The sequence below is a fragment of the Hyperoodon ampullatus genome, assembly GCF_949752795.1.
Source record: "Hyperoodon ampullatus genome assembly, chromosome: 7".
Taxonomy (NCBI): Eukaryota; Metazoa; Chordata; class Mammalia; order Artiodactyla; family Ziphiidae; genus Hyperoodon; species Hyperoodon ampullatus.
Window position 1 is genome coordinate 89,220,504 of NC_136920.1, and position 27,605 is coordinate 89,248,108.

General features: G+C 40.0%; 1 protein-coding gene across 1 annotated transcript; it reads right to left on the bottom strand.

The window, feature by feature from the left end:
- Positions 1 to 472: 472 nt before the first annotated feature.
- FAM118B (family with sequence similarity 118 member B) lies at positions 473 to 25,268 on the bottom strand (the record flags this gene model as incomplete). The annotated part of the gene is made up of 7 exons (XM_079709559.1): positions 473 to 861; positions 1,115 to 1,171; positions 6,838 to 7,123; positions 8,399 to 8,527; positions 11,096 to 11,323; positions 20,632 to 20,884; positions 25,183 to 25,268. 7 exons carry the CDS (start codon positions 25,266 to 25,268, stop codon positions 848 to 850), a joined length of 1,053 nt encoding a protein of 350 aa, XP_079565685.1. The 3' UTR covers positions 473 to 847.
- Between the last annotated feature and the right edge of the window lie 2,337 nt (positions 25,269 to 27,605).

A 27,605-nucleotide genomic window follows, 5' to 3' on the forward strand; every position in this document is an offset into this window, starting at 1 on the left:
CAATAAGGTGAAGGCTGTCTGCCCAGAGAAACACATAATTTATATAAGAAAATAAATTTCATAAATAAATTGCCTTTTAGGTCTTGGAGTTATTTTACAGGAGGATTCAAAACTAAAATCCTACATCACACTAACTGTAGTTCTAGGATTTATAGTAAGAAGGGAAACAGGAATTGATAATGCTGAGGAATCAGGTAAAAATAAGTAGTTGTCCCAAGAATGAGATCACCTTCCCCCAAGGTGAAAGAAGAGAACTTTTAAAATTTAAATTCGGCTTGTACTTTTGCAGGTTAGTTTTCTCAAGTGACTCAAAGTAGAGCTGGGGCCCTGGATAGTAAATGAACAAGCTTTTAATACAGCTCAATTATGTAAAAGACTGTACACTGTAAAAGATCTAGGAAACTAGAGCTTCAACCCATGTTTTTAAAAAGCCATTAAGCTTAATTGAAAAACCAAGTATAGAGTACAAAACTGCAACAAGGGCCACGGCGATCCCGTGGCATCTAGATCCCGAGTCCTTCATGCAGAGCTGTGGCCACGGTCGGTAGGGATGTCCCGTGGATCTGCTGTGTGGACACAGGCCTGTCCAGCCTGGGGGTGGGGTGGGGCGACCTCCGGGTCCCTCGTCACTTGGGTATTGAACTGGAACAGGCCGCAGAGGATCAGGAACCAGCCGGCACTGGCACGGAGGGGTAAGCTGCGACACCCGCCCGCTAACCCCGGCCTTCAACCTCTGCGTTCTGGTACTTCCTAGGAGCTGTTTTGGGTTCTTGTGAGTTTACTTGTTAAACACTGTCCACGGTAGGCCCTTACAGCTTCGTCTAACGGTGGTGAATCCTCTAGCCTCTCATGTACTACAGTCTGTGGAGAGAGAGAAGGGAGAGAGTAAGTGAAGTTTCACAAAACAGGTTTACACATCTAAAGCTGCAGAAATTTAAGTCAAGCTTAACCCTTCAGAAGACAAGACACAAGATACTAGGAAACTTGTAACAGACTTGGTAGGAAAATACAGACTCTTTAACAGGTAGGAGAGGTTCTCCAAGGTCTTAACTAAGTGCTGGGAGAGCATTTTCTGCTGACAAACTGACAAATAGTAGAACAGGAAACAGTGTACCTCTCATTTCACTGTGTGCTGTCGATGAGCCATTTAGCTGGCCTTCTCTTACCATCCCTGCTAAACAGAACATACGTCAGTATCAGATATTTGGCTGAAAAACTAAAAATATTAATAGAAAAGCAACCAACTAAAGGGAGATGAAAGTACACGGTCTGACTAGGAAGGATGACATGAGTCAGGAATGCACACATCAGGCAGGACAGTGAACCGCTTAGTCTTCACACTTGTATTAAACAACAGGGAAGCAGTGAGGTCCCTGAGTACACGGACATTACTTGTGAAAAAAACAAGTGTGCTTGCTGTCCCTAACTAGTCCAGAAGGCCAAGTTTAGGTAAAAAAAACTACTCCAGCTGGGGTCAGGAAGCAGCGTGCAAGGGGGCAAATTCAACCAAGTAGAAGAGTGAAAAGTAGCAGACACGCCCACGGTATAAAATGGGTTTAGAGCTGTACTGTCCCACTGGCCACATGTGCTGTTTAGTTTTTTAAATTAAAAATTCTGTTCCTCAGGGAACTCCCTGGTGGCCCAGTGGTTAGGACTAGAAGCTTCCACTGCAGGGGCCTGGGTTCAATCCCTGGGTGGGGGACTAAGATCCCGCACGCCAAGTGGTGTGGCCAGGAGAAGAAAAAAAAAATTCTGTTCCTCAGTCACACTAACCACACTTCAAATGCTCAATGGCCACATGCGGCTTGTGGATACAGTACTGGACAGAGAAGATTACAGAATATTTCTATCGCAGAAAATTCTATTGGACAGCACTGGGATAATGTATAGGAAGAGGTTTAAATCTGAACACACGGGAGGAAAGAATAGCAATCAGAAACATGGCCAATTAGAATATAAACAAAAGACAGCACCCGAACACACAAATTGGTATTCCTCTCTTGGAAAGCACTTTAGCAATATTTATCAACCACTAAAATGTTCATGCCCTTTGACCTAGTAATAATACTGAGAACCCATCCTACTGGCAAAAGGAAAAACTGTAGTGATGAATATACCATTCATTGCAACAGTGCTTACAATAGAAAAAACTAGATACTGCCTAACATAGGGGAATAATTAGGTAACTGTGACATCCACACTGAATTATAACACAGTCATTAAAAACACTGGTTATGGGCATTTTTTACAGAACCAGAACAAAAAATCTTAAAATTTGTATGGAGACACTAAAGACCCTGAATAGCCAAAGCAGTCTTGAGGGAAAAAAAAAGAGCTGGAGGAATCAGACTCCCTGACTTCAGACTATACTACAAAGCTACGGTAATCAAGACAATATGGTACTTGCATAAAAACAGAAATATAGATCAATGGAAAAGGATAGAAAGCCCAGAGATAAACCCATGCACCTATGGTTAACTAATCTATGACAAGGGAGGCAAGGATATACAATGGAGAAAAGACAGTCTCTTCAATAAGTGGTGCTGGGAAACTAGACAGCTACATGTAAAAGAATGAAATTAGAACGCTCCCTAACACCATACACAAAAATAAACTCAAAATGGATTAGAGACCTAAATGTAAGACCGGACACTAGAAAACTCTTAGAGGAAAACCGGAAGAACACTCTTTGACATAAATCACAGCAAGATCTTTTTTGATTCAGCTCCTAGAGTAATGGAAATAAAAACAAAAATAAATGGGACCTAATGAAATTTAAAAGCTTTTGCAAAGCAAAGGAAACTACAAACAAGACGAAAAGACAGCCCTCAGAATGAGAGAAAATATTTGCACAAGAATCAACGGACAAAGGATTAATCTCCAAAGTATATAAACAGCTCATGCAGCTCAATATTAAAAAAACAAACAACCCAATCCAAAAATGGGCAGAAGACCTAAATAGACATTTCTTCAAAGAAGACATACAGATGGCCAAGAAGCACGTGAAAAGCTGCTCAACATCACTAATTATTAGAGAAATGCAAATCAAAACTACAATGAGGTATCACCTCACACCAGTTAGAATGGGCATCATCAGAAAATCTACAAACGACAAATGCTGGAGAGGGTGTGGAGAAAAGGGAACCCTCTTGCACTGTTGGTGGGAATGTAAATTGATACGGCCACTATGGAGAACAGTATGGAGGTTCCTTAAAAAACTAAAAATAGAATTACCATGTGACCCAGCAATCCCACTACTGGGCATATACACAGACAAAACCATAATTCAAAAAGACACATGCACCCCAATGTTCACTGCAGCACTATTTACAAAGCCAGGTCATGGAAGCAACCTAAACGCCCATCGACAGACGAATGGATAAAGAAGATGTGGTACATATATACAATGGAGTATTACTCAGCCATAAAAAGGAGCGAAATTGGGTAATCTGTAGAGACGTGGATGGATCTAGAGACTGTCATACAGAGTGAAGTAAGTCAGAAAGAGAAAAACAGATATCGTATATTAACGCATGTATGTGGAACCTAGAAAAACGGTCCAGATGAACCAGTTTTCAGGGCAGAAACAGACACAAAGATGTAGAGAACAAACGTATGGACACCAAGGGGGGAAAGCTGCGGGGGGTGGTGGTGGGATGAATTGGGAGATTGGGATTGACACATCTACACTAATATGTATAAAATAGATAACTAATAAGAACCTGCTGTATAAAAAATAAATAAAATAAAATTCAAAATAAATAAATAAATAAAAGGTTACATTTTAAATAAAAAAAAAGTCCATATGAAAAAAAACATCTAAAAAAAAATACTGGTTATGAAGACTGCAGCCATGTGGGAAAATGTATGATGTATCACTGAATAAAAAAAAGTACCAGGGGGCTTCCCTGGTAGCGCAGTGGTTAAGAATCCGCCTGCCAATGCAGGGGACATGGGTTTGAGCCCTGGTCCGGGAAGATCCCACATGCCGTGAGCAACTAAGCCCATGCACCACAACTACTGAGCCTGTGCTCTAGAGCCCACGAGCCACAACTACTGAAGCCCACATTCCTAGAGCCCATGCTCTGCAACAAGAGAAGCCACCACAATGAGAAGCCCACGCACTGCAATGAAGAGTAGTCCCTGCTCGCCACAACTGGAGAAAGCCCACGCACAGCAACAAAGACCCAATGCAGCCAAAAATAATTAAAAAAAAAAAAGAAAAAGTACCAGGAGTGTATGTGTACTTTGTTTACAGCCATAAGAAATGCACAAGGAAAACTTACCTGAAATATACCAAAGTAACTGTTTCTGTTACAGTAATGAATTATAAAAGAATTATTTTCTTTTCCCCATTACTTGGTTTTTCTGAAATAAATGTACTGGGATCCTACAGAATCTTTTTTTTTTTTTTTTTTTTTTTTTTTTTTTTTTTTTTTGCGGTACGCAGGCCTCTCACTGTTGTGGCCTCTCCCATTGCGGAGCACAGGCTCCGGATGCGCAGGCTCAGTGGCCATGGCTCACGGGCCCAGCCGCTCCGCGGCACGTGGGATCTTCCCAGACCGGGGCACAAACCCGTGTCCCCTGCATCGGCAGGTGGACTCTCAACCACTGCACCACCAGGGAAGCCCCCCTACAGAATCTTTTGAACCCAAGTAATTCTCACTATGCAAAAGCGAGTACACAGCGCAATGTCAGACACACAGCAAGAGGTCAGTGTTAAAAAAAGAAAACATCAGCAAAAGACCTCGGACCTCTCATCGGTATTTATCTATAGAGAATCAAAACATAACCACGGATGGAAGGTAAGCTTGACCTGTCTCAAAACAAAAAAGTGTTTTTAACCTAAAACTGCTCTGCTAGATTTTAGATCACAAGCTTAGCTGACCATTCTAATAAAGCCCCTCTCCACACTGAAAATCCTTGATTTTTAACAATTCACAAAACCTTAATGAGTGATAACTTTGAGGACAGCTGCTCTGTTAGGAAGCCCGTGCAGCTAATGAAAGAGTCTGTGCTGCTCCACAATACTTCTCATGATTTTTGTCAAGAAAAGACACAGTGTAAGAGGAACAGCTGTCCAGCAAGATTTTGTTCTTTTCCACCCTAGCATCTTCCCCGGGTGGAATATCTCAGAACGCAGATCAAAAGAAATAAGTAGAGCTTGGCTATGTACTCGTTGCCCAGTGGAAAAGCCTACTGAGAGTCCTATGTGTGGGCAAACAGCAGAAGAATCTGGAACACTGCAGGACAGCAGAAAACATACCCACAAGAAAGAAGAGCAAATTGTTTTCACAAAAGAGATAAACCAGAAGATTTGTCTTTTTAAGGGTTTTTTTAAAAAGTCTTCTGGAAAAAGGGTAGACCTAGTTCTCAGTGTTCAGTTATGGTGATGCCTTTTACAGATCTTGTTCCATCAAAACACAGCCATGGATAATAAGAGCTTGTGGAATTTCTCATCACAGGAGAATTCCACTTGAAGCAATCTGATTCAGAAGAGAAACCTGGGAATGATTATTGGGTACAGGACAATTAAATCAATCTATTAATCTACTAATAGATTAATAAATTAATAGATTAATTAATAGATCAATTTAATCTATTAAATTACCTGTACCTTAACAGCCTCCCTAACATGTATTCAGATTGACAATGAAAATGCATACTGGCACATGACTTTTCAAGAACATATTCTACATACAGCAGGAAAGTTCCTTTGGAACTGCATGGTGAGTCAGAATGGCCATACCCTGGGGCCCGGCTTTATTCAAACTGAGATTTTAAAAAGCATTCTCCAATTTAGCTATACCAAAAGGATTTGCATTTTGTAGATTAACTGAGAACTTGCCTCGAGCCATTAATAAACTGAAACTTTTATCCCCATTTGGCTTTCCTGTTAGAACCTGAAGGTAAAATGTCAAGTGAGTGGTACCCCTAACCTCTGACTTTAATTCCACCATAACAGTTTCCAAATAGCATTTTCAAAGTGTGTTGGTTTTTTTTTTTTTCTGTTTATAAAGACAACGCATAATCATAGAAAATGCTAACATAGAAACAAAATATTTTTAAAAAAACACATTAAATCCTACTGCATAGAGATAACCACAGTTAATTTAGTAAACTTCATTCCAGATATTTCTCATACAAGCACACAAACATAAATAGACTATATCTACAATTCTGTATGCCAGGGACTGACCATGGTGGCATTTTACAACCATTTTTTTTTTTTTTGTCACTTACAGTATTATATCTCTGACATTATTTTGGGCAGTAAAAGTTTTTCTTTTATGGCTTCATATGTATTTCATCAATTAATAAATGGTGTATTTATAGAATCCCCCATTTTCTGGAACATTTTAGATTGCTTCCAATTTTTGCCATTTATCTACAACACTGATTACATCCCTACACTTGTATCTTTGTGCAACTGTATCGTATAATTGTGCAAGTATCTGGTGATCTCCTTAGGAGAAACTTCTCCTAAGATAAATTGTATCAAGTGGGATTTCTGGGTCAAAGGTTTTAAACTTCTGAACATATTCCAAATTTCCCCTTCAGAAAAGTTGTACTAACTTTACCATCTCACTAATACTACATAATACTACATCCTTTCCTCATGGTCTTAGCCGAAAGGGAGTTATCATTCGTCTCAATTTTGAAATCTAAATTCTAATTGCATTTCACTGATTAATCTGAAGACTAACCGCCATCTCCCTTTATAATCTGGTTAGGATTATATTCCTCATCTTGGTGATGACTTTACCCACCACAAACACATAAGAGGCTGAAGAGCGGCTGCCCTCCGACCCCTCTCAGTCTCAAAACGCATCTTACCTGACCTTCCCCTTGTGGAGATCTCACATGTCAGTCGCTTGAAATATTCTGGAAGGTCAGCATATTCATTTCCATAGGAGATGACCTTAATCCCTTTGTCCAGCATGTTTTCTCGAAACTTCTTGAACTCGTCCACATCTCCTCTCCGAACCAGCATGAAATGTTCTAAGTCAGATTTGTGCTTGACAGCCTCCAGAAAAAGGGCTTGGAAAGTGGTGTCATCCACAGTCCAGCCACAGCCCAGGAAAAGGAACGACTTGTTTTCATAGAGCTTCTGAATCTCTCTCTTGCAGGAAAAGAAACATATTAATGACACCGTGAAGACATGTCTGAAACAAGAGTCAACAAGGTCATAACTGCTGCATTTAGCAGACTGTGATGACCGATTTTAACCAGCATTTAAGTGGGGAGATGCATCCCATGAAGGAGTCTGACCTGCTCATTTTTATTATTGTAACTTGATGACTGTCCTAAAATTGTATCTTTACCTGGAATTCTCCTGCAGGCTCTCTATTCAGGGTCTCACTGGTCTATGCCTTACAGTTTATTTTTTAGATCTATGCGCCCAGAGGCCATAAGGCAATGAGTAGTCTTCAGTATAGTTTACTTGTCCCATTTTCTTGACCATATCTGCCTTTTTTGCTTAACAGAATAAGCTGTGGATAACTAGAGAAGAGAATTCCATCATCAGATTTGCTCAAAGAAAGCCTGACACTTAGAATATTAATATATACATGTGTGTATACATTTATATACGTGTGTGTGTGGTATATATATATATATCACACACACTACACATATATAAATATAAAAATATTAGAAATGATAGTGATGATAGATGCAGCTATAACACATGTCAGGGAAAGAACAGGTGAAAAAAAGTCCCCCTATGCTTTAGAAAACATCACATTTTCTTGGTCTTTTTTCACAAAGAAAGCCTCCATTTTATCACCCTATCCAAATTTTTTTCTATTTTTTCCAGTGAGCAATAAGTGAATAAGTGTGATGATTCAATATAAAACTATCACCATTTATATAAAATCTCTTTAGAATGTATGCCCTAGTAGTGATTGGTCGGTGAAAAGCTGCACAAATTAGTTTTGGCATAGAGAGGGCCATTAACACTATATATACCAAACGATGAAGGGTAATAAGCCTTCTCTGTATGTGAAAATGATACTAATAACAGAGTGCCATCTGCTGGATGTCAATCAAGAACAAAGTAAAACCTCAGAGTTTGACACCTGAAGAGATGTCTGACGTTTCCAAAGATGGCATGGACACCCACAAGTTAAGAAGCACAGGAAAGAATGCTTGGCCTCCCTTTTTTTTTTTTTTCCGCCTTGCCATATGGCATGTGGGATCTTAGTTCCCCGACCAGGGATAGAACCCGAGCCCCCTGCATTGGAAGCACAGAGTCTTAACCACTGGACCCCCAGGGAAGTCCTGGCCTTCCAATTTTAATTAATGAGAAGAAACTGTTATCCCTGGAAGACCAGTGGTGTATTTAGAGGTTTCCCAGGAAGGCTTTCCTGAGAGCAGCAAGGTCAGCACCACTCACCATAACTTCAGTGTTCCTGAGCACATTCTGATACCCAGCTGGGTGAAGGACAATGCCACTAGGGTTGGTGTAGACCCCATGAATGTGTAAGACGCTCAGCTTCCGCTTCTCCTGAGCCCACTCGAGGACCTGCACAACACAAACACAGCTCAACCAGGCGGTCAGGGCTGAGCACCTGCTTCAAGGTCCCAATGGGCAAGAGGCTCTTTTGAGGACTAGGCTTCTGACATAACTCTCTAGCTTCATGATACTACAGGCCAAGAATGTGGCCACCTGACGTGGCCTCACTTTCTACTTCAGGCATGACTGTTAGGAATGAGGGCAGCAAGTCTGGTGATTTCTCTTTGAAAGTAACAAGCAAAAATTAGAATTTATTTGTCATAATCTGCAGGAACCACAGGGCTCTTTCCACTGGTGACATACATGACAGCTCTGGATGACCATTTCAGGAAGGATCCCCGAGATGTCAAACCTTGTATCGATGCCCTGGTCTAGTCCCCTTTCACACTTACTCCAGGCTTGGCCATATGGCTTGCTTTAGCCAACGGGGCATTAGCAAACAAGAGCAGAAGCTTGGAAAATGTTGGCACAATGAGTCTTATTTCTCTTTTGCTGCTTTTGGAACCCAGCTACCATGTGAAGAAGCCTGATGGCCCGGCCGACTGCCTGCACCAACAAACATGCGAGCAAGGCCATCTAACACCACCTAGTCTGGCCCCCAGAGGACTGCAGCCATGTGTGTCACTTGCAAAACCGGCAGAACTGTCCAGCTGAGCCGATCAGCCCAGCTCAAGTAGCAAATTCACATTATCACAGGCAAATAAAACATCGTTTTAAACCACAAAGTTTTCAGGGTGATGTCTTGTGCAGCAATTGATAAGCGACAAAAGAACCACTTCAGTCACCTCTGAGTTACCTAAAAGGCTACCAATGAAGAACGATTATTTAGATGACAATGATAATAAGGGCCAACTGGATCCCATGTTTCCATTTTCCCAAGGACTTCAGACAGTATAAATTTGTTTTTAACGTTCTAGAGAAATAAGGTATGGATTAGGGAAAAACAGTCAAGAGGCACAGAGATTTAGAATTAGAGTATTACCAGGCTCTATTCTGACTGCCAGTCAATGGCTTTAACCCTTAAACTTCAATATTGCCCCTAATGTGGACTAAAATACAAAGCAAATCTTGAGACTCCAGGATGAAAATGAGAAGGAAAATTTCAAGTCTGATTGATACTCATAACTTTAAAAAGGCCCTTATACTTTTGATGCTGGTCATGATCTTTGGAGATTGTATCAGAAACAGCATGGAAGCTGTTACTTGCCATTCGTTTTTTAATTGCATTCAACCACTTATAAATTCAAAAAATATTTACTGAGCACCTACTATGTACCCAGTACTATCTTAGGCATTAGGGTAAGAAGGGCTGACATGGTTCCTGTCCAAATGGGGTTGCTATTCCTCTGGGGCAAACAGGCAGAAAACAAACAAACCAAGATGAAAATGGAAAGTTATATCAAGTGCTTCATTGAAAAAATGAACCAAAAAATAAGGGTGGGTCCTTTCTTAATTAGGATGGTCAGAGAAGACCTCTCAGAGGAAGTGATTCGTAAGTGAAGACTTACAGGTGAAGAAGGAGCTGGCCATACAAAGCATGGAGGCAGCAGGTGGAAAACACTCCAGCCAGAGAAAACCAGTCTTTTCGGCACCATTTCTCTAAATTGGATTCCCTTTTACGACTCGACTTCAAGGTCAGCAAAACCACAAGACTGGCATTATAGCTACTGCTCTGGCAGAGGCAGTACTGTGACATGAGTGACAGTGGGGGAGTCATTTGTCTCTTCAAACTCTACTTAGCTGGGCTCTAAATGGGACACAAAGGCAGGCTCCCAGAAGAACGAAGTATGAAGGCAAATTGCAAAAACCACAGGGCAGGACAAATGAGACCCTGTGGCGGTTTATAATCTGTTTGGTTTTTCTCCCCCGCCTCCTTCTTCAATCATTACGTCTCGGACACCTTTTTATGGCAATGAAAACATTTTCCCTTTTATGGCTTCAGTGTATTTCATCAATTAAATGGTGTTATCTATAGAATATCCCATTGGTGCTAGATTTCAAATTACAACCTCTGGTGGCCATTCTAATAAAAGCCTTCTCTCATTAGATGACATAGATGCACATCTGTAATTCCATATTATGGGAGATGGCTTAGGTATAGTATGGGCTACATTAAAAAAAGAAGTCTACTGAAGTGTCCTTTGAATACTAAGCTCAACCCAGCTATCATTTGGCTTGAAACTTGCTCTTCAGACATCAAAAAGTAGCTTTCGTACATTTCCAACAGATGCCATGAAGAATATATCCTAACAGAGAACTCTAAATCAATACTGCACCCACCTGATATTATCTAGTGTTAAAAGATTTAGATTTCACAGTTCAAATGGCTTCCTATGGTCTTGCTTAAAATAGGGTGAAACTGTCAAAACTCACAGAACTGAACACTTTTAAGATCTGTGCTTTTTACTGTACATTGATTTTTATCTCAAAAAACAAAAATCCAACCAGGGATAACAGTCTCCCTTTCTACCTCTCCATAAATGCCAGTACTATACAAGATCCCAACCAGAAAACAGTATTTCTCATGAGGATACAATCCACTGGCCTGAAGAGATAAACTAATCCTTTACTTTTTACCTTCTTCTCATCAGTAAGGTCAAGGGATTCAAGTTGTTTTCCCTGATCTGCTGCATACAGTTCCAGGAGATTGTCAAAATTTGTAGTTAATACCAGGGCTCCATTTTCCATCAGGTGGAGAACTGACTGAAGTAGCTGTTTACCAGAATCTTCCATCTTTGACTCCAAGTCATCAAATACTTCATATAAACAGTCCTTGAAAAATGTGGATCGAACATTACTAGTACGCTGGGGAGGGATATAAGAGAGATAAGTTAGTTCTAGCGTTTTGGTAGGTCATTTGTTTTCATTAAATAACAGCAACTTTTTGAAGAGTGCTTTGCACTTATACTGTCTCTGGGACTTCCCTGGCGGTCCAGTGGTTAAGACTCTGTGCTGCCATTGCAGGAGACATGGGTTTGATCCTTGGTCGGGGAACTAAGATCCCACATGCCGCGCAGCATGGCCAAAATATTAAAAAAAAAAAAAAAAAAAAAAAGTAAAATACTGTCTCCCTCACAGGGTTCTAATAAGGAAAATAGGAGGATACATGCCAACTGCCAGCTCAATACTTTAGCACATAGCAAGTGATCCGCACTATTACATCATATGCAAAGAAGCACACGCTCTCTAAACAGGCATTTTTATAGAATGAAGAAGATGGGCATGGCGAGGAGAGGTGACTATTGTCCAGACTAAAGGAAAACTGGGGCAGAAAGCACAGCTCCAACTACCCTTTAAGCAGGCCTCAGGCAAGAATACTTTCTGTTAAACTTTCCTTATCTAGGGAATGACCACTAAAAGACAGCTCTAAATGTGGTTTAACATGTCTTTTTCTAATCCTAGGTGCTTTTCACAGATGCTGATGGATTTAGGACAAACTGCTTACCTTCTCCCTGCCTGTTTTTTTTCCTGATATAATTCAGCAACTTGTTTACAAGGCTGCTAGGGAGAATATTCAGTACATGATAAAGGTTACCAAAAATCTGCATTTTGCAACTGTTAAAAATACCAAAACTAATCAGTTCTGAACAGACTCCCTATTTCTTAACAAATGGTTCATTTAGATAACTGCTTTCCCGGGTTTGTTTTGAATACTACATGTAAATAACTCTGAGAACTAATGAGGAAATATAATACCAATCTCAAGTGGGAAGTTGGCTTTCTAACTTAAAAGGCAAAGTGATCCCTAGGACAAAAGGAATTTGAAACAGGAAAGTAACTATGCAGTGTGCTATAACAAATATCTGATCCCTATCTTATTCTTGCAACACCATTCCATTAGATAATATCTAAGCAAGAATCAGTTCTTAAAGGCCCCATTATTCCCCATTCAAACTCCAAGTAACTGCAATTAGCTGCTAGATAGCAGACTAGCCATAATCCTTCTGTTATTCCTCAAAGTAGTCCCCCTACCCTCCTGGTTTGCCTTGTATACCTTTCTAATAGCACTATGAGCCAATAAAGATCTGTTTCCATGGAACCACGTAAGTAGATTCATAAAGCACACTTCAATTTGCCAAATGTGCTTCCTATTTTTTTTCTAGGTATTTAATGAAATTATCCATTTTTTCATTACACCTTCCAAGTAAATAGTAAATTATTTTCACAGGAGAAAAATGAGAGCACAGAGGTGAAACAGTACCTCTGCCTGGTGACGACACACCCAGAAGTTTGTCTAGTTCTGTCGATCGCTGTTCTATGCTACATTTACCAGGAGACAGGCTTCTCACGGTACCCTGTTGTCAGTGGGCTCAGACTCATTTCTAGGGCTAACTAGATGGTACAGCCCACGATTTACGTGGCTAAGAATGTGGGTCACGTTTTTCAACTTCTGTCCGCTCTCTTTACATCATGGCATAAATTATTACGTCACACATTAGCAGCCCACAGGCAACCAAGTAGGGACTCTAACACTTAATCAGAATGAACAATCTGATCAGAAACGAACAGTGAAGAAACTGAATTTCACTACATGCAAGAGTCAACTACTACTGAATGCCAGGCACTGTTCTAGATTTGTTATAAAAAATATGATGCCCCTTTAATGTCCATCAACATTACGATCTATGTACCCTATAATCTTGCAATCTCATTTCTGGGAATATATCCCACAGATGTAATTGCAAACAAATAAAATGACATATGCAACATTATCACTGCTCTGTTACCCGTGACAGTAAAAGACTGGAAATAAGCCAAGTATCCGTATACAGGAAACTGGTATGGAAAGATGTCCAGGATATACTGTCACGTAAAACAAACAAGTACAGATCAGTATGCCTAGAATGCTACCTGTTAACATGGGGATGGAAGCAATGAAATACGAATAAATAGAATCCTATTTGCTTGCTTTTACAGAAAAGAACACTGGAAGGATACTCAAAAAGGGTGGTGACCAACTGGGGGCAAGTCGGGGAAAGGAGGTAGACAAAGCCATGGGTGTGAGTGAGATGCCATGATGGATGTACACCTTTTACATCATTTTGATTTCTGCAATGTGTATAAACAATACAATACCCATTCAAAAAATGAAAATTAAGTTTAAAATAAAAGAATATGGTGATTTTAAGAACTTCCTCATCTTTCATACCTTCATTTTGTACTCTAATTCATACACACATGGCTAAACAACACTAATAAGCCAGCACCAGTTTAATTATTATGCACACAGATAAAAACACCTGGGGATACGACCAGGTAAGCATGGGTGTGGGATATACTTCCTTGCTTCTAAGAAAAGAAATACAAAAGGTTAAAATCTGGAAATAAAAGTCATGAGTCACTTATTTTAGCTAACTATCTTTGGGTCCTCTTCCAGTTATTACATTTTGCATATCAACATAGAGAGGAAGGAAAGCGGCTTCTATAGCTGCATTGATTTCCTCAGACTTAAAATCAACTTTTTCTCTCTTGAAACAGGTGGCCCTAGAACTGAATTTCCCACCAGTGGCCTCTCTAAGTAAAGACAAAAGAATGAAAACAAACAAGGAGGTTCCAAGGTCAAAAAGAAATGCCAAACTCCCACACATATTTATGGACATTTTCTCATTCATTTAAAACAGTGAACTGAATCCAATGTTGCTTCATTTCCTCCTGCCCTGTAACTCCCATCCTTCTGATCCCAGACATAGTAAAAACTACAAAAAAAAAAAATCCTGACTCATTTTCACCAAGGTTATTAACATTTACAGTGCATTTACTATGTGCCAGACACTTCCCATACATTTTATCACTTATTTTTCAAGTGGGATAAGTAGCATTATCCCAGTTTTACAGGTGCAAAAATAGATTCTGAGACGTTAAGTGATTTGCCCAGGGTCCCAGTGCCTTTAAAAATGGCACCGTTTTTCCGGTTCTGAAACCCCAAATTTTTGCAATGGCATTTCCCTACTGTAAGAAACTGGCTCAGTAGATGGGCCTATTAACCCTGTCATGTTACTGTTGTTTGTTAGATTCTTAAAAAATAAACCAAAAAAACCCAACAAAAAAAAACCCCAAAAAAGGACATTTTCAAAGACACACAAAAGTAAAAAGGAGAGTATTATCTCTCCCCGCTTCCACAGTGCTCCCCCCAACCCCCCTGCTCCCAAGTACCCATCATCCAATTTCAACAATTATCACACATGGCCAATCCTGTTTAACCTAGACTCCCCTCCACCATATCCCACCCCCTTCACTGAATTTTTTCTGAAGGAATTCCCAGGCATCATATCATTCAGATACTTCAACAGTTTCCTTAAAAATAAGGATTCCCATTTACATATAAAAAAGTCTGCAAAACCACTATCACACCTAAAAAAATGCAATAATATTAATTCCTTAATAACAAATACTCAGAGAGTCTTCCTATTTCCCCAAATGTGTGTTGTGTGTGTGTCTCTCTTTTAAGCCTTTGGGTTGCCTATATTTTTTCCTTACATATCCCCTATTGGAGTGGTTTTCAAAATGTGGCCCATGGATCCCGTGGATTCCTAAGATTCGGTTTTTTAAAATAATTTAATTAATTAATTTATTTATTTTTGGCTGAGTTGGGTCTTCGTTGCTGCGTGCGGGCTTTCTGTAGTTGCGGCGAGTGGGGGCTACTCTTCATTGCAGTGCGCGGGCTTCTCATTGCAGTGGCTTCTCTTGCTGCGCAGCACAGGCTCTAGGCGCACGGGCTTCAGTAGTTGAGGCTCGTGGGCTAGTATTTGTGGCTCACGGGCTCTACAGTGCAGGCTCAGTATTTGTGGCGCACGGGCTCAGTTGCTCCGTGGCATGTGGTATCTTCCTGGACCAGGGCTCAAACCTGTGTCCCCTGCATTGGCAGGTGGATTCTTAACCACTGTGCCACCAGGGAAGCCCTCCTAATATTCTTTAAGGAGTCTGCAAAGTCAAAATTATCTTCATAATAGTATTAAGGCGATATTTGTCTTTCAAACTGTATTGATATTTACACTGATGGTACAAAAGCAATGGTAGGTAAAACTGATGACGCCTTGGCGTGAATCAGGACACAGGCACAGTGGAACCCAGCTGTGCCAGTAATCACAGTAGTACTCTTCACTACCAAAGACTTACAGTAAGAAAAGAATGCCAGTTTCACTTAAGAATGTCCTTAATGAAGCAGTAAAAATTATTAATTGTACTAAATACTGACCCTCAAGTACATGTCGTAATATTCTGTGTAAAGAAAAACAGAAGTACACACAAAGCACTTCCCACTCTGATGGGGGTCTTGAGGCCAGACACTCACGTGATTATTTTGAGTTTTAAACTGAACTAGCCACCTTTTTTCATCAAACATCATTTTTACCTGAAAGAATGACTGGCAGACAAACTATGATTATTCAGATTTGAGTATTCTCAGCATTCTTGCAAAAATAAATGAAGTGAGCCTGTCATTTCGAGGAAAAACTAGCCAATAATCACTGCCATTGTTGCCAATGATAAAAGCTGAGCTTTCAAGCAAAAATCAGATTTTTAGAAAACTTTTATCTGCCACCACGAGCTTGACAGCTTCCAAATACCTTTGTGATGAGATTGGTGGTGATATTAATGGATGCAATTTTTTTGGATGGTGTAATGAAATGTGTCAAAATCTAGAAGATACGTATAACTCAGTGAAGCAGTATTTTCCCAATGGGTAATGTTACAAAACCGTGCATGGGTAGAAGATGGATCATGGATCTTAATGCGACAGCATAAGGGAAGTTCAGATTCCATATCACCAGTAACATGGATATGATCTGATATCAGATCCTTTATGGCTATTAATCTTTAGGAAGCCATCACTTACTGAATTTTTGGTGTAGTATCAACAACGAGTATCTACAATTATCCAGAAAGACTATTAAAATACTTTCTCTTTTCCAAGTATGTACCTGTAAGCCCTGATTTTTTTGTATAGTTAAACCAAAACCTCACAAAGACACCTGACTGACTACGTAAAGCAGATATGAGAATCCATTTTCAATTAAGCCAGACATTGAAGAGATTTGCAAAACGTGAAACGATACCACTCTTCTCACTAATTTATTTTTGTTTTTAGAAAATATAGTTGCTTTTGATAAGCACGTTATTTATGTTAGCATGTAACAGGCTTATTATTATTTTTAAATGAATTTAATATTTTAAAAATTTCTCAGTTTTACTTTTTAATATAGTGAATATGAATAGACATAATCCACATAAACAAGAGCTGTTTGAGATTCTCAGTAATTTTTAGGCATATATAGGGGTCTTGAGACCAAAAAGTTTGATAATTGCTACTCTATTGGAACTGACACTACGATTACACTTTAAGGTGACTACTAAATCTTCATCCAAAGATAATTAGTGACTCCAGTTTGATGTTTGGTTAGTATACATTTATTGACACTGACTTTAAATCCTCTCATTACTTTCAATCATAACTAACCCACCTAGCAAGGTCATGCTTTCTAGTCTCAGGAGACCTTTTCAAAGGATGAATGAAGGCTCCAGCCGAGTGGCACGGCACCATGCAGACAAGACTTGCTGGACTAATACAGCACTCTTTGTCCTCATGAGCTCTTTCTTTCTTTTTTCCCTCAGAAAGACAACATTTTTATTACCGGGCTGACACACTTCTTTAATACTTTTCCCTTATATTTTGGGTCTATATACTCTTTAATTACCTTTTTATATGACAACAATTTTGTATTTGTTTGAGCATTAAAAAATTATGCTTTCTTCTTCTTTTCTCTCAAGTGTACTTAGCAGATATTAACACAGCCACCCTCACTTCCATTGGCTATTGTTTGGATCATGCAGCTTTTCCACCCTCTTACCTTTATTTTTAACAGCTTTATTGAGATATGGTTCACGTAACATACAATTCACCTATCTGAAGTGCACAATTCACCTATCTGAAGTGCACAATTCAGTGGTTATTTGTATATCCACAGATATGTGCAACTGTCACCACAGTCAATTTTTTTTTTTTTTTTTTTTTGGCTGTGCCACGCAGCTTGCAGGTTCTCAGTACCCCGACCAGGGATTAAACCCCAGCTGCAGCAGTGAAAGCCCGAAATCCTAACCACTAGGCCACCAGGGAACTCCCCATCACAGTCAATTTTAGAAAATTTTCATCATCTCAAAAAGAAATCCCGTACCCTTTAACTATCACCCTCCTGCCCTCCATCCCTGCTCCAGTCCTAGGCAACTACTAAACTACTTTCTGCTCTAACAGATGTCCCTACTCTGGACATTTCGTACAAGTGGAATCCTCTAACATGTGGTCTTTTGTGACTGGCTTCCTCTCAGCATAATGTTTTAAAGGTTCATTCACATTGCACCATGTATCATACTTGATTCCTTTTTATTGGCAAGTAATAGTCTATTGTGTGAATATGCCACATTTTGTTTATCTATTTGACAGTTGATGGACATCTGCACTATTTCCAGCTTTTGTCCATTATGAGTAATGTTATAAAGATTTGTTTATAAGTTTTTGTATGGACATACACTTTCATTTCTCTTGGGAATATGTGTGTGTGTGTGTGTGTGTGTGTGTGTGTGTGTGTGTGTGTGTATGTACAAGTGGAATCGCTGGGTCATATGACAACTCTATTTATTTGTTTGAGAAATGGCCAGACTATTTTCCATCCTGTCTGCACCACTTCACAATCCCAGCAGCATACGAGGGTTACAGTTTCTCCACAGCCTCGTCAACATTTATTACTCAACTCTTTGATTCTAGCTATCCCAGTGCGTGTAATGTGGTATCTGACATAGTTTCTGATTTGCATTTTTCTAATGACTAATGACATCAAGCATCTTCATGCACTTATTGGCTATTTGTATATCTTCCTTGGAGAAATGTCTATTCAAATCCTTTGCCATTTAAAAACTGGATTATTTTAAATGCTGGAGAGGGTGTGGGTGGGAATGTAAACTGGTACAGCCACTATGGAAAACAGTATGGAGGTTCCTTAAATAGAGCTACCATATGACCCAGCAATTCCACTCCTGGGCATATATCTGGAGAAAACTCTAATTCAAAAAGACACACGCAACCCTATGTTCACAGCACCACTATTTACAATAGTCAAGACATTGAAGCAACCTAAATGTCCATCCACAGATGAATGGATAAAGAAGATGTGGTACATATACACAATGATACTACTCAGCCATAAAAAAGAATGAGATAATGCCATTTGCAGCAACATGGATAGACCTAGAGATTACCATAGTAAGTAGGTCAGACAGAGAAAGACAAATATCATATGACATCACTTACATATGGAATCTAAAAAATGATACAAATGAATTAATTTACAAAACAGAAACAGGCTCAGAGACAGAAAGCAAACTTATGGTTATCAAAGGGCAAAGCAGGGGGAGGGATAAATAAGGAGTTTGGGATTAGCAGATACGAATTACTATATAAGACAGATAAACAAAAAGGTCCTACTGTACAACACAGGGAACTATATTCAATATCTTGTAATAAACTATAATGGAAAAGAATATGAAAAAGAATATATGTATAACTGAATCATTTTGCTGTACACCAGAGACTAATATAACACTATAAATCAACTATACTTCAAAAACAAATTAAGTTGAAAAAACTGGATTATTTGCATTTTTATTAAGTTATAAGAGCTTTTTTATACATTCTGGACACTACACCCTTATCAGATATATGAATTGTCAACATCTTCTCCCATTCTGGGGGCTGTCTTCTCACTTTCCTGATAATGCTCAGTGAGCCTAGTAGCTTTTACAACTTTGGTGAAGTGCAGTTTATCTATTTTTTCTTTTGATTCTTGTACTTTTGGTGTCATGATTAAAAAACTACTGCCAGATCCAAGGTCATGAAGCTTTAAAACTACGTTTTCTTCTAAGAGTTTTATAGTTTTTAGCTCTTACATTTAGGTCTTTAATCCACTGAGCTAATTTTTGTATATGGTATGAGGTGGAGGTCCCATGAGCTCTTTAAAGTCTATTAATTTTTTATACTGTTCTAGGTTAGTAACATTTTACCCCAATTAAGCACAAAGAAATGAAAAGACAAAAGACGAAGTAAAAGGCCCTAAGTTTTTGAATGAGTCATGATCTAGGAGGGAATTATCAATACTTTTAAATGCCTTTCAGGTTAACACTTAATGACACTTCTTTCCTATAGGCCCTAGGGCATAGGGGGAAAAATCAACACCGATAATTGACTTTTTAAGGCATAAGAGTTACATTGTTTTTCAAGGTGCACTTAATTCATTAAGTTTTTTTTTTTTTTTTTTTTTTTTGCGGTACGCAGGCCTCTCACTGTTGTGGCCTCTCCCATTGTGGAGCACAGGCTCCGGATGGGCAGGCTCAGCGGCCATGGCTCACGGGCCCAGCCGCTCCGCGGCATGTGGGATCTTCCCGGACCAGGGCACGAACCCATGTCCCCTGCATCGGCAGGCGGACTCTCAACAACTGCGCCACCAGGGAAGCCCAATTCATTAAGTTTTAAAATATGCTTTGGCTACTCTACTATTTCCAAATATATCTTAAGTGAATCCTGATTTTTAAGACATTTTTAAAACGAAGCAAGACAAGGAGGCCCTTAAATCATTCAGGAATTGATTTCCAGCTCAGTTTGCTAAAATGCAGCAAAATTCCATATATATATATATGTATGATTGCCTTTAAAAGGAACATTAAAAACTGGTGTTGCTTCATCCACAAAATAAGAATTGTCTCTAATCTTTCTGAGGTTCCCTGAAAGGCATGGATGCCAGGGAACACGGCTTTTATAGTAGTGAGTGTAGAAAAAGTAAATTTAAAACACAGCACTAATGGGACAGTGGCCTCATTCTGTACATATAAAGGCCTCAACAACACTATCATCACCATCATCACCAACCCCCCTGCCCCCGCCCCCCCCACCACACACACTGAAATGAGGTCAAGGTAACTACCATGATTCGGGTCCATAAACTGACATTTTGCAGAAGAGCCAAATGTTATGCAAATCTATAGGCTAGAAACATAAATCTCCTTATTGCATTCAGCATGTGTCTGGTTTTAGGAAAGATTGAATGTCAGGGCTCACACAGGGTACTCACAGGAGACAGTTTCTGGATGAGGTCATGGGCAACATGGACAAGGTTCTTGTCTTCATGGAGACATTTCTGAAATTTTTTGCTCTCCTCATCTTCTAGAAGATCAAAATCAATGGCCGCATCCAGTAAGGCCTGAATCAACCCCTTCCAGGATTTCAGGGCTGGGACCTGGGGTGCGACCGCAGCACTGATGCCTGTTCCAATCACCAGCACGAGCTCCCGAGGCTTCTTCGTTTTCAGGCTTGGGAGCAGCTTCCTGAAAAAGTCAAACAAATGAGAGGACTGGGAACGTCCAACAGACACGAGGCACAAAGACCGTCCAAAGGCATGGTTTTCAGCTCTAACTCCTACAGCCGCAAAGATGACAAGCACAGGCTTGATGCCTTTCCAAAGTAGTGAGAGCACAGTAGTACCAGTGCTTGCTAAGAAAGTAATAACCCTACTGTGGAAACCCTAAAGAGCCATCGTAAGACCAATCTTCTCCTTTGTAGTCCTCTCAACCTAAGAAAACCCACTAATATCAGGAAAAGGTCCAACTATCACCACTCAGTTGAGTTCTGATAACTAAACTATATTTTATTTTATTTTATTTTATTTTATTTTATTTTTTTGCGTTACGCAGGCCTCTCACTGTTGTGGCCTCTCCCGTTGCGGAGCACAGGCTCCGGACGCGCAGGCTCAGCGGCCATGGCTCACGGGCCCAGCCGCTCCGCAGCATGTGGGATCTTCCCGGACCAGGGCACGAACCCGCGTCCCCTGCATCGGCAGGCAGACTCCCAACCACTGCGCCACCAGGGAGGCCCCTAAACTATATTTTAAACAAACATAAATTTCAAAAAACATGTCTGATTTGATTTGGATTCCAGAGAGAAAAGAAACCCCCCACATGTGAAATTCCTATTGTTGAGAAATGCAAAACAGGAGGTGAAAGAAAAGCCAATAAAAAAAACGTAAGCCCGAAGTTTGTGAACACAAAGACAAAAATGAACATGACTAAAGTTGAGTATGAGATAGTCAAATATGGGAACACATCTGCCTTCGGCTTTGTTCTAGATATCCCCAAGCAGGAGAAAAAATAAATAAATAAATAGTAGCCAACAGAATTCTGAAAACACAAAAGCCTTACATACCTAAATAAAGAAACAACTATTCAACGGATATGACGGAAGGTGGAAAACATTCCTTTCTTCCAGTGATAAACACTGAGTTCTGTCCTGACTTCTGTGTGAGATACTTTTTGTGTTTTGGTACAGATTTTTGTGTTTTGTTTCTCCACGCCCCCTTCATCCTGAAACTATATTAAAATCTGTTTGAAATATGTTTATTTAATTTTTGCTGATGGCATGTGTTTTCCTAAGAAACTGCCCTTCTCGACCTTTTGCCCACATAATAAACAGAACAGAAAAAGGATTTGCATGTTGGCATAATGCAAGAAGGGGAAGGTACTTTTAGCCTTGAGAAAGCTGGTTTTGAAGAAACCACCGCTAGAACTGCCTTTCCTATTCCCAATTCCATGAAAAACTCATAAAGCACCATACACATGGAATCCCTGGCCACAAAAGCTTAGTCTGCTGGGGAAGACTGATAATAGACATTAGAAGCAAACAATGAAAAATGCATTTCAGTTCAAGGGGATCAAGAAAGTGAAGCGTACACAAACATATACTTAAAATTTCTAGAAGGGAGGGACTAGCAGATGCAAACTACTGCACATAGAATGAATAAACAAGTCCTACTGTATAGCACAGGGAACTATATTCAATATCCTTTAATAAACCATAATGGAAAAGAAAAAAAAAATTCTACAAGTATTCATAAGAACTGTAAATAGTGGTTAACTCTGGGGATTGCGGAGAACAGGGATTTTTGCTTTCCATTTGAATGTGCTGTACTATTTGAATTCTTTACCTCATACATTATAGATTTGAGATGTGATTTTTCCAAATTTAAGACTTCCAGTTAAAAGGGAAAAATTTAACAGTTATGTTTCACCTCTGGTTCTTCCTAAAACACTAAATAATAGTAATTTTTTAAGAAGGCATACATTTATAAAAAGCAGAATAGGAAAAGATGACAAAAATAGGAAAAGTAGACGAAAGAAGTCAATAGATTTTAGAAGCGGTCAAGTACGAGCTGACCCCCTCTGCAGAAGCTTGGGAATGTTCAGGCATAGCTGAAGGTGGAGGGTCAATTCGCTGCAAGGCTGTGTCAGAAGTGGTCAGAACTCTAGGACAGGAGGCCTGTCCTCCAGAGAGCTTCCACCAGAGGGTTCTGTATCTGAGAACACTGTGCACAGCTTGGGGAGGGGGACTGTGTACATTCTGTATAAGAAATATGAGACTCTCCCCTGCCCCCCTCTGCTAAAGGAAGACCCCCAGACGTTGGCAGTCAACCTTATGCCTGCACCTCAACCTCATGGGGTCAGGAGATGGGAGGAGTTCCCTTTGGGGAAAATGGCCAGCATGAGAGAAAAGACCCACAGAGTCCGGCAGGCTGTGGAACCTGGCCCATGCTTGTTACCCACAGGGAGGCCCACCAGCCACCAAGCCCCTCGTCACACACAGAGTCTCCACTGGCTTTTCAGTGTTTTCTCTTAAATATGAGCAGAAAAATAAGGGTCACCTTACCTTTGAACAAAATCCCCAGCATGAGAGTTATACCCAAACAAACCAGCAGATAGAAAGGAACTTGGGGGAAATAAGAGACAATCTGGGAAAGGGGAGAAAAACTGAAAAAGAAACAGTGACATCCTGACATAGATTTTTTTTTTTTAAATGGCATCTGTGCAACAGAACAGGATGCTACTAAAAAAAAATAAAATAAAAACTGGGCAAACGAAAATATTTCTTATTTCTATAAAAAAAAGACAAATAAAAAATTCATAAGGGCTTCCCTGGTGGCGCAGTGGTTGAGAGTATGCCTGCTGATGCAGGGGACACGGGTTCGTGCCCCAGTCCGGGAAGATCCCACATGCCGTGGAGCGGCTGGGCCCGTGAGCCATGGCTGCTGAGCCTGCGCATCCGGAGCCTGTGCTCCGCAGCGGGAGAGGCCACAACAGTGAGAGGCCCGCGTACCGCAAAAAAAAAATAAAAAATAAAAAAATTCATAAGGTTGGGAGATACAACTGAGAAAATCTCTGAGAAAGTAGAATGATAAAAACAAAAGTGATAGAAAGCTGTAAGAAAATTAGAGACTTATCCAAAAGGCCCAACATCTGAATACCAAGAACTCTACAAAGACAGAATACAGAAAGAACTGTAAAGGAAATTATCAAATAAGTAACACAGGAAAATTCCTCCAAAGTGAAATTATTAGCAGCCTGCTTGAAAGAGCTACCTGATATCCAGATTCCTATGAAGATTTATCATTGTGAAATTTCAGATTACTGAGAATAAAATAACCATACTTATAAGTTTCTAATGAGAAAAGAAAAAGAGGTCATATAATACAAAGGACTAGGAATTAGAAGAGAGTGGCTATTTTGGCAGGAACACTTAAGATGTTAGCAGAGAATGGGCAATGATTTCATTAACTGTAAGGAAAATGAGTCCGTGTCTAAAGTTCTACACTCAGCCAAATCATCAAATCAATGTAAGAGTATGATAAAGACATTTTCAAATGTCTCCCAAAACTTTTCTCCTCTGAATCCTTACTAAGGAAGCTAACGAGATATCTTTCAGCAAAATGAAGGAGTACGCCAAAAAGGAAGACATAAGATCCAGGAAACAGAGGATCCCATACAGGAGAGATGTGAAAGGAATTCCCAGGGTGACAGGAAAGGAAAACGGCAGACAGCAGCAATGTGGCAGGCCTGGAGCACAACTGCCCAGAGGGAAGAACCCATGGAGCAACTTTAAACTTGTACATTACTGACGAGCGTCACCAGATGAGGAGATTTACACTCTATCACAGAGTTTGAATTTAAATTGATAGGTTCAAAGAAAACAAAGCAAACCAAAAAAAAAAAAAAAAAAGAATGATACAATCTTTAATAACCTGGAGGAAAAAATGGACAAGGAAAGAAACATAATGATAACACATTAGGCTCAGCTATGAATACTATTTATACAGTCATACAATATAAATATTAAACCAAAAATTGTGATATAAAACACACTAGGAGGCTGTGAGGAGAGTCTATGGTGTGTGGGGTGGGGGAGGGCAGCTGGGGATGGATGAGGGGAGGATTCAGGACAGCAAGCCTAATCCTTACCTTCCATCATTAGAAACAGGTAAAACCCAAAACTAAGAAACAGCAGTACACACACAGTATTAAAAATCTGGATATAAATATTAGAAGAAACAGACAAAGTTGAAAGCGATCACCTCTGAGGAGGTGAGGCACCATGAGCCTTAAAGAACTGACTTTTAAAATTATATACATTTCTGACCTTGATAAAAAACAGAAATTAAATGCAAAATAAAAATATTTTTTATATGAAGGTCAATATTAATTAGTGACGCCAACTGGGATGTAGGGTAAGTTCGTTATTTTTCATTATCTACCATCAGTGGTGATTTCCTCTGTTCCTCGGATCCCCTTCCCTTGTTTACCTGGGCTTTTTGGAGGGAGGTGCGCCATCACTGAAGAACTCCCAGATCTTGTCTATATCCGAGGACGAGCTCCCTGTAGAAGCCATCCAGTTTCTAAAAGAGATTAAACACCACGGACCACAATTAGATGTGTAAAGTATACCATCCAAAATAGCACATGCATTAAACAGTTTTAATAAGCTCTACATCCTAAAAAGTGTTCTAGAGGTATAACCGGCTTAACGGAAATTCATTAATTAATGTGTCCCAAATTTAAGGAATTAAATTCATCCAAAGGAAAGTAACCTCAAAATTATGACTTTGGAGCTCTATATTGTTATCCAAAGTATACAGATATATGTAAGTTCTGAAGGCTTCCCCTCCCCCTCCAAAACCAAACAAAACCAACATCAACTCATGTCAATTGTTGGCCATCACTTTGTGGAGCCTAAGAAATACCTGCTATTCTCCCATGAGACAGGCTTGGGGAAGACTTTGAGGATAAAAGTAACCCACGAGGATTTCCCTGGTGGCACAGCGGTTAAGAATCCACCTGCCAATGCAGGGGACAGGGGTTCGATCCTGGCCCAGGAAGATCCCACATGCCACGGAGCAACTAAGCCCGTGTACCACAACTACTGAGCCTGCATGCCACAACTACTGAAGCCCATGCACCTAGAGCCCGTGCTCTGCAACAAGAGAAGCCACCGCAATGAGAAGTTCACATACCGCAGCAAAGAGAAGATCCCACTCTCCGCAACTAGAGAAAGCCTGTGCGCAGCAACGAAGACCCAAAGCAGCCAAAAAAAAAAAAAAAAAAAAAAAGATTTAAAATTAACCCACGGGTAAGTGTGCTAAATGCCCCCAATTATCCTTTACTATCACCTAAAGAAATCACTGGCTCAAGAATAGAATAATCAAAACTAATTTGCTGATTGGTGAACATCCCTTGTTGCTAGACAATTGTGTCCTCATGGGCAGCAAGGCATGACTCTCCAGCTAAACAAAGACTGGGTTCTGAGACACTGTGAAGAATGGGAAAGGTATTACCAAGCAATTATATTCAGGTGATACTAGACAAAGTGAAAGAATTATCGTGGATTAGAATAAGATCAATAAAGAGAAGTTTTAACTGCTCAAAAGTTTACTAAACTTGCTAAATATAAGGGCTGTTAATTCTAAAATAGCAATACTTTAAATATTGCCCCCCCCCCACCAATAAACAGAAGACAATACATATTACCAGAGTTTTGGACTGTTTTTTAAAATTTATATTTATTTATTTATTGTTGGCTGTGTTGGGTCTTCGCTGCTGCGCGTGGGCTTTCTCTAGTTGTGGTGAGCGGGGGCTACTCTTCATTGCTGCGCGTGTACTTCTCATTGCGGTGGCTTCTCCTGTTGCGAAGCACGGGCTCTAGGCGCGCGGGCTTCAGTAGTTGTGGCACGTGAGCTCAGTAATTGTGGCTCACGGGCTCTAGAGCACAGGCTCAGTAGCTGTGGCGCACGGGCTTAGTTGCTCCGCGGCAGGTGGGATCTTCCTGGACCAGGGCTCAAACCCGTGTCCCCTGCATTGGCAGGCAGATTCTTAACCACTGCACCACCAGGGAAGTCCCTGGATGTTTTATTACCTTATATTGTCAGTACTTAGAAACCAAATTACTAATAATTACTTGAAGCTTGCTGTTTTATCAGAAAGCTTTTTTCTTTCTTAAGACATTTTAAAAAGTTTGCTGAATTAGTTTTTCTGGTAAAGAGAAGGCTAATTTCCTCAACTCATAGTCCATCACACATACTGGAATTCTTCTTTGGTATCATAATCACTTGGAAAATAGGGATCACAAAATCCTAACAGTGAGTGAGGAAGTAGACCACCTTTCCAGTCAAATCTTTGGTTCTATTGGTGAGAAAGCTGGGGCTCAGAGAAGACAGACGAACTACTTAACTCAATAAACCTTGCCCTAGCTTCATAATCAACTGAGATGCTTGTTAAAAGTATATGTTCTTAAAGATAAAGTCTATTAGTTAATTTAAAAGATAGTATATGTTCCCAGGCTCTACTCCTAAATTACTGAACGAGAATCTCCACAATCTTCAGGGGATTCTTATGATGAGACAAACAGGGAACACCTAAATGAAATGCAAACAATTTCCCAACAATCCAACGTTTTGCTAAATAAAGGATGCACACCACATGCCACACTCCCTTCTTTTACATGTACACATCACTTATTACAGTCTCACAGCCTCCCAGTTGCCAATACCAAGAGTTAGGAGTTAACTGCCATTAAAATATTTCCATGAGGTTTTTATTTCTCTGAAGTCTACCTATGCTCTAGACTGGAGAAGCCGCGGCAGGAGTGGGAATTTCTACCACATATGCGACAACCCAGCAGTTTGGGGATGTTTTTTAAAAGAACACAATGAAAAGTGTATATGCTTACGCT